Below are 16706 nucleotides of genomic sequence, written 5' to 3' on the forward strand. Positions count from 1 at the left end.
TCCTGTGCCATTGGATAAGCTATTCTGACCATGTGTTAGATTAAGCTAATTCAGTGAAAGGATGGCACTGTGATAAACATTGCTGTCTGATAATCCACTGTCCTGATTTTCAGTCTTATGCCATCATGGTCTCTGTGCAGTATGAATATTTTCTCTATGTCTGCGAGTGTTTTCCTCTGAATCACTCCCGCCATCCACACTGAATTATCCCATCATTCCCAGAGACATGCAGGTTAGAATAATTGGAGACTGCAAATTGACAGAGTGTAAATATGTGTATGTGGGTATGAATGGTCATGTGATGGATTGGGTCCCTGTTTAGGGCCAGTCTCTATGCCCTCACGGTCCCTTAACTGGATTAAACTGATCTGAGAATGTTAGATCCAGTTAAAGTAAACATGAATGAATAGTTGCATTACAGACTTTAACAGGCATTGTGTGAGTAAACACACTACATTTTCAACTTTGAGTTATTTTTCCAAATGTTTAAAATGTACTATTTAAAGAGGCTTCCTCACAATGATATTTGTAAAAGTACAAATCATGAACAAAAGAGCAGGGTTTCATTTTGCATGCAGTTTTTTGCAAAATCACCACTGATATTTGTTTTGTATGCTATTTCACAATTATGGAATACACAATCTCACTAAAATTAGGTCTTGCTGCCTAAGGGTTAATTTGTACCTGAAACTGCCTCAGTCTTCTACAGCTCCTTCCATACAGCTGTATATGATCTCATCTGCTTTGTGTACTGCTTGCCTTCATGAGCACTTTGAGTAGTGAGAAAAGCGTTATATAAATGCAAAGAATTATTATTATTAATTATTATTGTACAGTACACACTGCTGGTTCCATGTTGTCCCACTCATGTGAGTCAGAGATAACACCAGGATCCTCCTGGAGCTTTGTCAGCGGTCACAAACCCAAACCAATGGATTGGACAGTGCTTCCTAAGTGCCTGTAGGTTAAGCACTCTCTGGCTGCGTCCTCTTTCTATTCCTTGCATCAGTATAAATTTGGCCATACTGTTCTGCACATGGAGAAAAAGGTTACAGATGAGATGATAACATAAGGGCTAATGGCGCACATTTCGCTTGTGGCAAAACACAACCTGTTTTGCAAAATTTTTGCAAACTTCTTCTATTACAAATTCAGTTTTACACAAACTAACCCATTCTAAAATAGTCAGGAACTTCATTTACTACTGTAAGCTTGACAAAAAATTACAGAATCTAGTAGTACATGCAAAACTACTATTTACTGTATATAAATTTCACCTATTTTAAACATTTCCATTATCTTTTATAAAATGTACATATTCCTTTATCCAATCATAACTGAACTAATTTACTCTGCTTTTTTATCCAAAGTTCGCCAATTATTACAGATAGAAGTACTCAGAGAGTGTGAGTTTTGTCTGGTAAAACAATTGTAGGAGAAGCTGTGCAGATCTGATGTTAGAGTGCAGGAAAAAATGCAAGATGGAAGGCTAAGCAGAATTATCATTTTGATCTGTGACAATGTGGAAAATGACTTTGATGCTCATGTACAGGACACAAATATAAAAATGTAATGTGTGTGCTTAAAATGGGGGCTTTGAGGTTTGTGTGCAGACAACTTTTCTGTGTGCAAAATGTATAGAAAAAAAACACAAATCTGATTATACAGCATAAATTGTCTGAGCATTTGTTCTTTGTGTTCAAGAGTACTGGATAGATTAAGTGAGACAATCACAAAGAAGAGCATAGGCAGCATTTTGAAGATGGAGGCCAATAAAACACGGGCACCCCAGTAAACAGTTATACTTCCCTTTCTCTTCATCCTCTGATTTTAGGTTTAACTCCACTTTATGTCTGTTGTGGAAAGATCTCAGATGACTCCTAATGCAGAATGCATCAGCAATAGAAACAAGATGAAGTATAAAAAAGCAATGGAGGAGTTTGTTTTGTGCTGCCGAATGAACCACCTGAAAATGCATATGACCAAGACAATGGAGTTTGTGGTGGACTTCCAGGACATTAGAGAGCCCCTTATGAGAATAATGTAATGGGGAATGCCTACTTATAAATACATGGGTGTTCATTTGAACAGTTGACTCATCTGGGCAGAAAAGATAAGCCTTCTGTACAAAAAGGGCCAGATTAGGCTTAGCTTTCTGAGTAGATTTAGGTCCTTTAATTTATATGACAATACATACTAATACATTGAAACTTTTATTTTGTGTGGTTGAAATTCACTTAACCTCGGAGATTCTAGACTATAGGGAAAAACTAACTTAGAAAGCTAACATCTGTTAATTTTGGGTGATGTTACTCAAGCTGAATTGTGCATTTGAGTCACCAGGTTATGCCCAAATGAAATAGGAACCTCCTATAAAGCCACTTCCAGTCACTACTTGTAAGAACAAGGCCTTTTGCTGTTTTATGCAGGGGGCCTGCAAATAAAAAAGGGACTCAAGCTATCCAGCCGACATTTTGAAATATGATCAGAAGCAACTGTCAAATTTTTTGCCCTTGGATATGTCAATAAAATTCAGCATCAACTAGTCGCTTTCTAATTATGGGTTGCAGTTACTATGACTTTTATTCTTTCAAAAAAATGTATGATATATTCATCTACACCTGACATAAATTATAAACTAATTTTTTGGGATGCATAAATTCAGAAAATGCATTACACTATACTTAAAAGCAAAGTTGAGCAATAACAACTAAACCTATTTGTTGGGATTTTAAAAAGCATATTGTTGTGAGAAGGCCAAAATATGCAGTAGAAATATCCAAAATAAAACACTTAAGTACAGCAGCTGACACCCATGTTTAAGAAAAGCATTTTGTAATGCAGACCAGTGAACTGTTTAGGTGGCTTTCCTTAAGTATGATATTGGTTTTTAGTCCAGGTAAAGCAAATGCGCTTTAAACTGTAAGTAAACATATTTTTTAATTTGGTGGAGGGTTGACTTTTGATACAGTATGTAGTAAGGATTTGAACTTAACGGGTTAAAAATATGATAGCAGGTGTGGTACTGACTGTCCCTTGGCAAGGAAGAGAGGAAAAGGACAATGAGAGGGGAAAAGCCTAAATGTAAGAGTCACAGGTTGAAGTGGCATGCACGGGGTCTGACTATTCAGAAGGGATGCTAAGGTTTTGCAGGTCTGTCTCTGTCTCTGCAAAGCCCCTTCTTGATACTGCAGTAACATGAATGGGTTAAACTGTCAAGAACATTAATGAGTACCTGGAGAGGTGCATGAAGATGGCATGAGATAGCGAGAAAAATGTGTGGACTGTACATGATGCTTGAACACAAGTTAGGGTTTGATCTACCCCGACTCATTGCTTTGGAGGGGGTGTACAATATTGAAAGACACCAAATGCCCAGTTACCCCAGTTACATTACTGATGACATGTCCAAGTGCATCACCAGATGTATGTTTGAAATAATGCTAAAGGCAACTCCATTAACAGTACAAGCAAATCAATGTTATATAAATATAAATATTTTTTTCCTACTGTACATTTCTCACAGATTAACAAGGAAATGCTATACATTACTCCATTCTTTGAACCTTCTTATACTAGTTTTGAGTTATGGAGAACCAGAGCCTATCCCAGGAGCACTGGGAACAAGACAAGAGCTATCCCCTGACAGCAGGACAATCCAACACAGGGTAAATAAAGTAAGGACCACACATCACCTAGTCAACCAAAATTGTACACTGTCAGGATATGGGAGCGTGCGTGCAAATAAAAAGCATTTGCACTAAAACCATAAGGAAAGCTTGCATAAAATAAAACAGTTCACTCAAAAACTTTTTGAGTGCCATTGCTGGTATCAACATGATGTTGCCATTATAAACTATGGTGATGATCTTAAGCCTGTATTCAAAATGTGTTCCAATTAAGATTTGAATGTCACCAAGATACTACTGTGCTCCACATTACTTCATAATCTATGTTCTTTGGTATGTGATGAAAAGATTTGTAACATTTGTGTGTGTTCTGTTCATATTATGCACTTAACATACTTTTTCACATCTGTCCTTGTGCTGCAGTCTCTCCTATTTAAGTATTATAACTGCTTTTGGGATAACAGGGTAAGGGCCACTTGCCTGAGTGGAGTACTACTGGGATAAATAAAAGGGGGGGCCCTTAGAAAGTTATGAAAAATACAACAAAAGTGGAAAAATGCAATGTATTTCTCTGTTATAAAAAAAAAAAAAATCTTGGAAGGTTGGAAGGAGATGAGATGTGATTTTCTCAGAGAGACACTTTCACATCCCGCGAGACGAGTCTTTGTGCCAAGAGATTTAACCACGCCCAGGGAAATAAAAGACAGGGCCGGTAATAAAAGACAAAGAGTAGATGACAGTCGTAAAGAATTCAAAAATGTTGGCCCGGTACACATGCAGAGCAGGTTAGAGATAATGGAAGTACGAAAATTCGAAAGTCTCAAAAAAAAAGGATAGCAAAGATCGCATTAGCGCAAACAAACGGAAATTATTACTCGGTGAAATAATTGATCAAATATATTCTTCATATTTAAACTTTAAGTCGGAGATTTATATCATATAATTCGTGTTGTGATCAGGGGAAAAAAAAAGTAGTGTTTCTTACCAATGAAGAGCGTATCCACAAGAATTAAAAGATATGTTGTTTGGTGAAAGTGAAATCCCACAAGAGAAATCATTTCTCATTTGTGTGAGTGCTATTGTCGGACACATTTCTTGTAGAGAAAGAAACGATATTCATTCACGGGCAGTTATATGTTGCGAAATCTAAATCCAATGCAATATTGATGAAAAGGTAAAAGTGAAAAGAGATCGAATATATGGACATAGGTGATATGACAGAACTGCGCCACGCGAGATGCAGATCATCCAGCAGCTGATCGAGCAAAGAGGAGGTTAAAAAAAAAAACTATTTGTTTCCCATTGTATCACCATTTAAGAGGGGGTTTTGGAGGAGTGACCGCGTCTCCTTGGGGTGCATTCAGCCCCCCTCTTCACAACGCAAGCGTCAGAGATGCGAAGTGGCTGGCACATAGCGCAGGCCATTTGGCAAGCGAAGTGAGCAGGGGGCAAAGCCCTCTAGTCTGCTAAAAAACTAATTGATAAAAAATATTCTCCTCTCCTGTTGCTGAAAATTATTATGAAAATCTTGTACAACAGAGTTATTTCTATTACTGCATTTTTTAAGACCACTAATACCTGTTGATCATATCATATGGAAGTGGTAACATGTTGCCTGTTGGTCAGACACACTCTGTACATGTGACAATGTACTTGAACTTGAAAATTCACCCATAACAAGTTTCTGTCAGTGTCCAAATGTAGTTGTTGAAGAACTCATGTTAAAATAGCAGCCAGAATCCACTGCACTAATACCCTGTGAAATGAGACTGTTACTTTAAAATAAATTCAACAAAAACATGGGGAACACAGTTGTAAACTTATTAAGGTTATATTTCACACAGACATTAGAAAGTTTTTCTTCACACAAAGAACCATACCCACATGGAATAAGTTACCAAGTAGTGTGGTAGACAGTAACATTTTAGGGACCTTCAAAACTAGACTTGAAGTTATTTTGGAGAATTAATTGGATAGAACTGGTGAACTATGTTGGGCTGAATAGTCTGTTCTCATCTACATTTTTCTAATATTCTAATACCCTTCATGATTTTGAACACTTCAGTTGTGTTTCCTCTTAACTACTTTTTGCTTAAACTAAACTTATGAGGTCCTTCAATCTTTCTTAAAAGTATATGCCACATAGTCCCTAAATCAGTTTAGTTTCTCTTCTCTTGACTTCCTGTAGTTCAGTTATGTCTTTGTTATAATATAAAGTCATAATTCAAGACGAAACCTCAGTGGTGTGTTGCACAGCCGAGTAATAACCTTATTAACTTGTTCGGATACATTATGTTATGTCATCTAACATCCTATTAACCTTCTGCATTCACTATTAAACATTGTCTGGTCAGTTATTACTCTGCTATGACTCCTATGTCCTTTTCATAAGGTAAACTTTCAAGTTTCAAGCTTCCCATTATGTATTCAAATCTAATTTCCACTCCCTTTATACAACAACTTTTATTTGTAATGAATCTGTTCACCCCAGGGTATTACTGATTTCACCTAGTTTAGTGTCATCAGCAAACACAGCAGGCTTATTAATTATATTCTTATCAAGATCATTTATATAAATTAAAAAGTGTAGAATTGATTCCTGAGGGGGACTTCATGTCACAATTCTGAGAAAGTAACTCTCACCATAACTCTTTGCTTTTGTGTTTAAAACCCAATTTTTTTACCACTCTACAAGTTACGTCTTGAACTCCCACTTCATTTAGTTTGATAAATAAAATCTCATTTCAGGCCTTATCAAATGACCTTCCCAAAGTCAAGATAAATAATACCATATGCACTATGTCTTCATATCATTTGTGAATTTCCCCTTGGGATTAATAAAGTATCTATCTATCTATCTATCTATCTATCTATCTATCTATCTATCTATCTATCTATCTATCTATCTATCTATCTATCTATCTATCTATCTATCTATCTATCTATCTATCTATCTATCTATCTATCTATCTATCTATCTAGCCTTTTGTTGCTTCCTTATGAAATTCCAGCATATAAGCGAAACACAATCTTCTAGTCTAAACCAATGCTGACTGTCCAATAGTACACTTGTTCTTGAAGCGTGTTGATCAGTCTTTTTTTAAGAATTGATTCTACTATTTCATTCTGTAATACATTAGGCTTACTGCCCTATCATTTTTAGAATTGTCCTTTTTTATATATGCACTGACGGCTGTTATGAAAAATTGTGTGCCTGATGCAATAAGTTAATGCTTTGTTCATGCATAAGTCAAATGTGGTAGATTCTTCAGGTTCAAGTTCTTGGGATATCAGTTCTGGTATTCCATAGAACATGCTCTGGATAATGGTAATTTATAGGCAATTTTCAGCCATAGCTTGTATAAGTTCAGGGAGTGACTCTACCACTCCAATTCACATAGAAGGTCATGTTTTCAGTGAAGTTAGATGTTTTGTTTCTGAGGATATTTTCCAAAAACTCTTATTAACTAAGTGCAGAATGCACTCATTATGTAGTAAGAACATAAGATAGATTTTTATCAATATATTTTGAAGAGGCGAGAGCAAAAATCATTATTTTTCTTTTTCTGTAGTGATGATATATCTATGTTAGTGATGATATGAAGACATGATTCAAGATGAAACCTCAGTGGTGTGTTACACAAGGAAGTTGAATAATAAACTGTTCATGAAAGCTGACATGCAGATTCCAAAGAGCAGAGTGCATTCATGAAAAACTGAATCAGTAATGCATACAGCAGGCGCAAAATTGAACCTTCACTGATTACCCTCAACACATTTTCAAGATGTGCAAGAAAGAATTGTTGTTTGATTGTTTGGAAAGGAGAAACTCCTCAAGAAAGTTGTTTTATATTTTCAATCGCCGATAAGAACACGGGCAGTTTCCAAAAGGCAGAGCAGATCCATGACAAACTTTATAAATGAAAGATCAATAGATGTAAAATCAAACCATCATTGATTAGCATTAACACATTTTTAAGATGTGCAAACAGAAATTGTTGTTTGATTCTTTAGAAAGTAAGCTGTTGATTTTTTACACAATGATAAGAATTCATGCTCAGGTTTCAAAAAGGAATAGCGTTTTCTTGATGAATTTGTTAAATGTACTGAAAGAGTTAAATTTAATTTGATGTGCTTCAAATTCCATATCTTCCAAGTCACTGAAACAAATCAATGATCAATGGATGTAAAATCAAAGCTTCACTGATTACTGTTAACACTTTCTTAAGATGTGTGAATGGTAAGATCTACTAAAGAAAGGAAGGTACAATAAACTAATCACAAAAGCTGGATGAGTTTCATTAATGGGCAAAACAAACACGTGCAGGTTCAAAATGACTTCTCATCATGAGAACATGTTCATGATGCACTTCACAAATGAGTATCATTTTAACCCTTTAACCGCCAACTCCCTAAATATTCCCCACGCCAGGCGAAATCTGAACAATTTTCGTTTTTTTACTTTTTTACATTTATTCAAGCAGTATTGACCACTAAATGTTGTGCAAGTTCTAGAAATGGGCAAACACATAATAAAACACAAAATGTACCTTTTCTCAGGCTTCCACAACAATAAACTTTCATCAACTGTAACTGACGGTCCTGGCATGTAGGGCAACTGAAATGCTTCAAATAAATGGTCAATCAAAGAACGCAGCTTGAACAAGCGGTCGCGGTTTGGATCTTTCTTATCTGGCTCATTTCTGTTGTCATTCAAATGAAAGAATTTCAGCAGCAAAGAGAATCGGTTACGTGTCTCAATAAACTGTGCTGCATATAGATTTGTCTGATGAGCAAACTGTCTGATCAAATCAGGTGACACAAACAGCTCATAAAACTGCTCAGCAGTGTAATTGTTTACATCAACAGTAAAGCCACACGTTGCCACAAACGGATGCAGAAAAGGTAGTTCACCTCGGGCAGCAGTCCAGTTGAGATGCTGGGGATACACCCACTCATCGCCGTCATCCGATGCGCCATCATTCACAGTATCATGCAGCGCACGTTGCTGATCATCATTGTCGCTAAAATCTTCTTCAGAACTGCTACAATCATGATCAGAATTATTGTCCAAAATCGCCTGCAAAACCTCACTTGAAGTCAGTTTACGTTTCGCCATATTCACAGCTTTCACTTTCGAATCACATCACGTGATCGGCCAATACAAGCGCAGAGTTGTCGAAATACAACGTAGTAATAATACCCACGCCAAACTGTCAGTTGTACTACGCGCCAGGCATTCATATAAGCACAGGCAAATGTGCCGGATAATTCCGGCAGTAAGGTATCAGCATTAAAGCTACGATGCCGGATATATCTGGCAGAGGGCGGTTAAGGGGTTAAAAAAATACTTTACAGTTTTTTCAAGTTGTGCAAACAGAAGTCTTTATTTGTTTATTTGCAAGGAAGCTGCCTGAAAAAATTGCATTATAAATCAGCAGACGTTTCTTAAGCAGCAATAACAACACATGTGCAAGCTCCAAAACATGCCCATTGAGAAGAATATATTCATGATATCTATTATAAAAAAAAAAATCTTGGAAGGAGACGATACGTGATCTTCTTAGAAGACAATTTGACGTCCCGCGAGAGACACTTTAACGTCCCGCGAGACAAGGCAGTGAGACAAAAGGACAGCTGCTGTACAGGCTTTTAAATGATCGACGTGCAGCGCAGCAAGCAGAACACACAGCGACAGCAGCAGCAGAAAGACAGCAGCTGATCAGACCACATCTCCTTATCATGCGTTCAGCCCACCCCCCTCATAACGCAAGCCGTGGGGATGGGGAGGATGGGCGAGTGAAGCGAGCAGGGGGTCCCCTAGTATTTTTGAAAATAATCTGAATTTTAAAACACTCAGCGATTTTTGTTAATGCACTTTAAATTATTCATGCTGAATTTTTTTTCTAATAAGCTGCTCAGAAACTGCTCATAAATTTTAGTCAACTTTTTGTGCTCTGGGATAAAGTAAAAACAGATTTGTATTTATTACAGACTTCATAAATAAAAGTCAACAAGTGTAAAGATGAACTTTCACTGATTTATTGTGAACAGATTTTTGTGTGATAAACTATTGTTTTATCCTTGTAAGAGACAATCTTAGAAAGTTAATGCTTTTAAATTAAAGTCATATTAGTGTTTGCTTAATTTGAATAGAATATAATCTTCTTGAGCGGCACGGTGGCGCAGTGGTAGCGCTACTGCCTCACAGTTAGGAGACCTGGGTTCCCTTCCCGGGTCCTCCCTGAGTGGAGTTTGCATGTTCTCCCCGTGTCTGCGTGGATTTCCTCCGGGCGCTCCGGTTTCCTCCCACAGTCCAAAGACATGCAGGTTAGGTGCATTGGTGATTCTAAATTGTCCTGGGTGTGTGTGTGTGTGTGTGCGAGCCCTGTGGTGAGCTGGCGCCCTGCCCGGGGTTTGCTTCCTGCCTTGCGCCCTGTGTTGGCTGGGATTGGCTCCAGCAGACCCCTGTGACCCTGTAGTTAGGATATAGTGGATTAGATAATGGATGGATGGATATAATTTTCTCTCATTGCTACAGATTATGGTATAACATCCAGTATCCCCCCTGTAAGTTAATATGAGAAAGAACGATCTAGCAGTGTGTTAATTATGTCAGTGTGTTAGGAATAGGTCACATTGCTAAAAAGATTGATAGCAATACAGTTTTCTGACCATTTAGATATGGTTTAACTGTACTAGAAAATGTAAGAAACAAACAAGATATAAAAGCTTTAAACAGAATGTTTCTTTAATCAGAACTTTACTTTGCAATACCAACTTTTCTCTATTTTGGTGTGAACTGTTTTACTTTGAATTTTTACTAAAGTTTTTAAAAACAAAAATATTTTGTCTGTGGAATCATTTCAGCGCATCAGGTTATTGCCAGAATCCCATGAAGCAAACTAAAGCTGCAGAACTTTGGTAATTTTGGGTAAACACAGTTACAATCCTAATTGGAAAGCTGAATAAGAAACTAAATAAAGGGTAGATTTAACATTTGAGTTCCTTTTTTATTTCGGACAGCTTTATGTGTCAGTTTTTATTTTTGTAATTCAATTGTGAAGCCACTGCTTTACTCAGTTAGCCAGATTCATACTTTAAGTGGGTCCAACCTGAGTTAAAGTTCCATCAAGGAATCTTCATAGCAGGTCCTAGAGGGCTAATTCTGGCTTCAATGACATCTCCCTGCCCCTGCTTGCAAAGTTTATGATGCGGATAAGAAAAATTGACGCTCCATTATATTAAAGCAGCCCAGAAGACATGAAGCCCTGGGACACACACAGCCTTATTCACTGCAGAAAGCTCTCCTTAATGAGTAAAGGGAGCCGTCTCCAAGACTGATTGTTATTTATTACACTTTAATTAGAAGCAGATCTATTTAATCTGTCAGAGAGCTGATGGGCTGACTGAGCGACTCGCTCTTACTTGAAGGTTCAGTAATCCTTGAGCATGCTGAGTCGAAGAAAACAGCCTAGATGAGAAAAAAATTCCAATACCCTAAACTATCCTGTCAAGACTTAGGGTGTTTGAGATACACACCATGCTTTGATAATTCTAACTATGTTTATCTTCTTTACCTGTAGCTTTTGTGCTTTTTTCTTTTTTGCACCAGCACACCTTGTTTTTTTTCTGATCATATAATTTTTCTTAATTTAAGAAAACACAACCCTCCACTTCAGTTTCATAATCTTCATTTTTATGTCCCCAATTTAAAGGCTTAATTTGGTACATCTGTGCTTGTGACCTTTGCGGTCTGCCTAATTAAAACGACTAATTAGGCTCATAGTAGAGCCATCCCGACTGTTAGGAACAGGAGGACAGACACGGAGGTGCATGCTTGCTTGCTTTTGCACTTTGACATCATAACCTCTAGTGAGGATGAGCTTCTAATTTCACTTCACTTTACTGTCCACCAGTTTCTTCTCACATAACAGCAGCTTTAGGCACAAGGTAGGGACAAAAACTGGATGGGCATCAATCTATTACAGGGTCCACTTATTCACACACCCCAACATACAATCACCAATTACCAATTAGACAGCATCCTTTCCCATGGTGCTATCATGCTGTCCATAATGGTGAACAAATAAAACAAACATGAGAGTGGTGCATGGCAAAATGGCATATTGCTGATTAGTACCTGTCACCAAATTTCAATTGTTGGTTTTACTTCTCTATTTGATCACATGGTTTTCATTCCCAGTACCTATAGATAGGCCACCCTAATCTGGGCCGGTGTGTGTGTGAGCAAGTATTAGGATAGATTGACATCATGATTAGGTATACTGTAGTTCCAGCCTTGCACCTATTGTTAACAGCATAGATTTCAGATCCCCACAAGCCAGAACTGTTAAAACAAGCTTAGAAGATGGCGGAGCGGAGAGAACTACAGAGAAATTAAATACAACTGCCTGACCGAATAATTTAAAGGAGCTTGGACACACAACCAATCTTTCCACACCTGCTGATTGATGCATTTCTCAAATGGGTGTCATGTTTTAAACATATACTCAGTTTCATTATTTACACTGAAGGGAAGAATGAGTGGATAAGCAAGTTAGAAAACTGATGGATGGATTGATAGATATGGCATTTATTAAATAAATATATAAATTATCCAACAGTCCATTTTCTAAATTATCTGATGCCATTACATGATCACAAGCAGCTGAAGTTTATGCCAGGAAGAACCACAGTTGACTAGGAAGTAGCCCTTTTCAGGACAAATGTCTATTATAAGACACATCCATGTACACAAGGCCAATTTAGTTTTGTCAGTGATCCAATCTGCATACACAGAAACAACATGCAAGCTTTGCATAGACAGCAACAAGGACTTAAACTGAAATTATCCTTCTAAAACTGAAATGACTGCTTTAATAATGGGGCAGCCATTTTGCTAAATTAAAAAATAAGCTTTTTAAATGTTTTGGAAAGGTAAACTCTGCTTCTTAAACTTGGAGCATTTTAAATATATTGAAAATTTTGTATGTTTGACTGAGTACATTGAACACCTGGACCAGATAAGACATTTAGAAAATGAGCAGACGAATGGACAAATAGAGCAAACAGAAACATCCTCAGAATCACAGTAGGCAGATTATAAGGTATTTATATCATTAACCTTAAAAGTTCTCATTACTGTGGTAAAATAAACAACATTACATGTGTTAGACAAAGTGCTGGAAAATAAAATAAATCTTTGCACATCAGAACTGACATCATCATAGGAGTGGTGGAATAGATTTATGAACTTCTCTGGGAAACATTGCCAGTCAGACAAACCAAGCCCCATCTTGCATTAAAATGGAGAAAAGAACATTCTGAGTGTCAAAGGCGAGCATCACATGTTCCCCTAGTTTGGAAACCAAACCTCCAGTCTATCAGCTTCTGACATAACTTACTGAGATTTTCCCAGGTGTAAACTGCTTCTTCCATTTTTCCATTGTGTTCTTGCCTTTTCTTAACTTTATCCAGCTGCTCCCAATGTGGCTACTTTGTTTGTCTTAAGCACACACTCCACTCTTACAGTCAACTTCTCATTTGAACAAATTGTACTCACTCACCGGCTTCTATGTTTGACTCAGCTTTATAGAATATAGTACCTATTTGTTATGTCAGGGCAATAAGTCATTTGTTCAGCCTCTTGTGCTGATAAACTATGTTATCCCGGTGCTGTGGCTCATCAATGAATACCAAACCGATGTCAGCAAGGCAGCCTGGATTTTTCAGTTTTGGCATTTGAGGGTCACTTCTAGAGCTCATTTGGCCCCACACTAAGACAGAGTATTGAAAGCTGCAAAGGCCTTTCCTACAAATCCTTAGAAATATACCTCACACACACACACACACGCCTCTCCCCCCCCGCATTTAACACCCCACCATCACTTCTATACTCTTGTGGACTTAATCCCATTTCTAAATTAAGTTCTTCACACTCAGCTACTCCTCATCTGCATTTCTTTATGTTCTTCCAAGCCTGGAGGGCCTCAGCACCATTGCCGGCACTAATCTTCTCCTTGGCAGGAATCAGCTTGTTCTGCTATAGACGCCAGCTCTAGCTCTAGTCTTTTTCTGCCATGGCCATGTTGGCCAAGGTTGGAGAGGCTGTGATGTTCATTACTTTCACTGCTCTTTTTTTATTCTTATGGAAACAAGATGGGAAAAGCTGGATGGCTATTGGGTTCCATTCACAGACTCTGCCCACTCACCTGTTGGCTCTCTTGGTACGAAGGGGGCGGAACACTCTGTGCAGCCATCATTGTCAGTGCTGGGGCTGGGGACACATGTTGCATCATGGGAGTGCTTCACATTTAGATCCTGCAGAAAACATGACAGGCAGAGTAAGCAGGTGAGTCCTGTTAAATCACTTTCATGTCATTATTTTAGCAAGAAAAACTGCAAATCAGTAGAAGACCAAATCATCCTTTATGGGCTTCACCTGTCTCAAGGTTTGTCTTCCCCATACCCCAGACAGATACACAGGTGGAGTGCAAAGTTTGCAGCTCATTATAGCAGTTGTCTTTTGCTAATTGACATTTAATGAGACTAGGGGGCTTCCCAGTAGAATGTCTGCTGCTGAGATCTACCACAGAAATAATTGGCCCAGTGGTTGCTCTCTGGGGACAAATCAGGTGAGATTTTGCTGATGTCACTGGTTCATTCTGCTGCCCACCTACAGGGGTTCTTCTCTTTGAACACTGATAACTTGTTTCACATTTCACTTGTTTCTGGGATCATTCACGTTGCTTATCACTTCCCTCTTCTATTCTCCAGTTGGAATGAAGTACATTGGGCTTGTAGGACCAGGGTTGCAAGAGTGTGGAGACTGGGAACTCAATTGCTTTGTTTATCAGCCCAGTATTAGATAACCAAGCTAACATTAAGTAGGCCTATCTTCATCCCTAAATGCTTTATTTTTTTCAGGAGAGGGAAATCCTTGAGAACATATTAAACAAATGTGGGAGTATGTCCCACTGAAATCACAGTCATCCTCTGAAACAGGCTGGGTCACACACTAGCACCCACGGTACTCTGCTTTGGCCTTTAGTAATTTAATAAAGGGGCGTAATCCCCTTAAATCAATCCACACTGCTGCGATATTTAAATTAAGAAACATCAAGTCAGCTCTTGTAGATTTTTAATAATAAAAGGCTCTAATCTTCATGATGCTTTAATCAAGCAGATGGATAGGGCATCCAGAATAACTTGGTTGTTTAACAAGTGAGGACAAAAATGCTACCATCAAGGCATCCATCCTACTTCCTGCAGGGCAAAAATACATAGTTAGGAATGCCATGGTGCTGTCATCTGCACCTGATCAGATTCACAGCATTTTACAGGAGACTGTATTTTTAGACTTAGTAAATTCTTTACAAGTCAGATTTTCTAGGAAGGTGCTAACTCATGTGAGTGAACTGATGTAACAACACTGTAATGTGTGCATTATAAAATTTCTGTGATTTATGGCTGAGGTGATCAGCACTGCTTTAAGAGTGTGAGGATCCTCACCATCCCAAAGCACCTCAGATTATGGAGACAGAAAGATAAGTGTTTTTTAGTGTTGGAATTGCATGAATTAAGTGGCATCTTCCGATGAAAAGGGCAGACCTTGCCACCCCATTGAGGATTAGGGCTGAGGAAATCCACACTCCTTATTGAGAATAAGGAACTTCACATTTCCAGTGTAGGTCAGATTTTGGAAACAAAACATTCCCTCTCTATGTAACAAGAATTGCAGATGAAGAAAAATAAGGGAAGCTACATACTATTTGAAATTGGAAAAAAATCAAATTCTCACTCAGAGGATCTGTACAGAACTTTTTCAAAACCTGGCAGGATCTAATCAATAACATTTTAGAATAAGCTTTTAAATTGAGGAAGCAGATTCTCTCCCCTCTTTCTTATTCTATTTATTTTTTATTCATTTGTTAATTTATCAATTTACTTATTCTTAATAGTTTAAAGTTTTACTCTGCTGGCCTTGCTCTCTTTCTCATGGGTGGAGGTTGATTTGTTATTGTTAAACTTGGCTTGCTTGTATGGAATGTTATTTGATTTTAATAAAATCAATAAAATACAAAAAAAAAGAAGAAAAATAAGGGAAGAGGAATAATGGTCCTGAAAATAGATGGTAAACAAAAGGGATACGCAAAAGAATAGTCTTTAAAACAGGCTAAAGGTCAAAAATCTGGTGTTACTGTAGTTCAAAAATTAAATAAAAAGAAACTTGTCTATCTAAACATCCTACCCCTAATGAAATTGCTATCCTACGGGCAATTAATTATTAAGGAAATACTCATAAACATGGACACTGAGCATACCACAAACAGATGCCATTGCTATACACAACATGGCCACAGTCAGGAAACCTCAAGTGACCAGGTTATGCAATGACGTCACCCTCATTAGAAAATTAAATCATTAGAAAAGAACAGGATCTTCAGCACCAGTAAAAGCTCACCAGTCCTATGCACTTACAGTAAATCCCCCAAAATAACATGAAGTCTAGTTTTGAAAGTCTCTAAAGTCCTATTGTCAACCATACTACTTGGTCACTTATTTTATGTCTCTATGGTTGTCTATGTGAAGAAATCTTTTTTTTTTGTTCTTTATTTCGCCTTATACCATTTCTTGTATTAGGAATTTGTTAGTTTTCGCATACCCCTTGGGGTCAGAGCACAGGGTCAGCCATTGTACAGCGCCCCTGGAGCAATTGAAGGTTAAGGGCCTTGATCAAGGGCCCAGCAGAGTAGGATCTCTTTTGGCAGTGACGGGGATTCGAACCGGCAACCTTCAGGATACTAGCACAGTTTGTGCAAAATTTGCCCCTTGACAGTTTCCAACTGTGTCTCCATGTTCTTGTTGAGCTCATTTTAAAGTAACAGTCTTGATTTACCGCACTTATTCCTTTCATATTTTTAAACAATTCAGCCATGTCATCTCTTAATCTTCTTTTGCTTAAACTGAAAAGGCACATCTTTTTTAATCTATCTTCACAAGCCATGCCCTGCAGTCCTAGAATAAGCCTAGTTGCTCTTCTCTGGACTTTTTTTAATGCTACTATGTCTTTTT

General features: G+C 37.8%; 1 protein-coding gene across 6 annotated transcripts in view; it reads right to left on the reverse strand.

Moving 5' to 3' along the window:
* Window positions 1–16706, reverse strand: part of pknox2 (pbx/knotted 1 homeobox 2) — a 275865-nt gene that overhangs the window by 70810 nt on the left and 188349 nt on the right. For all 6 annotated transcript variants that reach the window (XM_028810406.2, XM_028810404.2, XM_028810405.2 and 3 more), the window contains one exon: window positions 13844–13952. In XM_028810406.2, the coding sequence (XP_028666239.1) occupies window positions 13844–13930 (87 nt within the window). In that variant the 5' untranslated portion in view covers window positions 13931–13952. The remainder of the gene's footprint in view (window positions 1–13843; window positions 13953–16706) is intronic.

This window comes from Erpetoichthys calabaricus, chromosome 9 (genome assembly GCF_900747795.2).
Source record: "Erpetoichthys calabaricus chromosome 9, fErpCal1.3, whole genome shotgun sequence".
Taxonomy (NCBI): domain Eukaryota; kingdom Metazoa; phylum Chordata; class Cladistia; order Polypteriformes; family Polypteridae; genus Erpetoichthys; species Erpetoichthys calabaricus.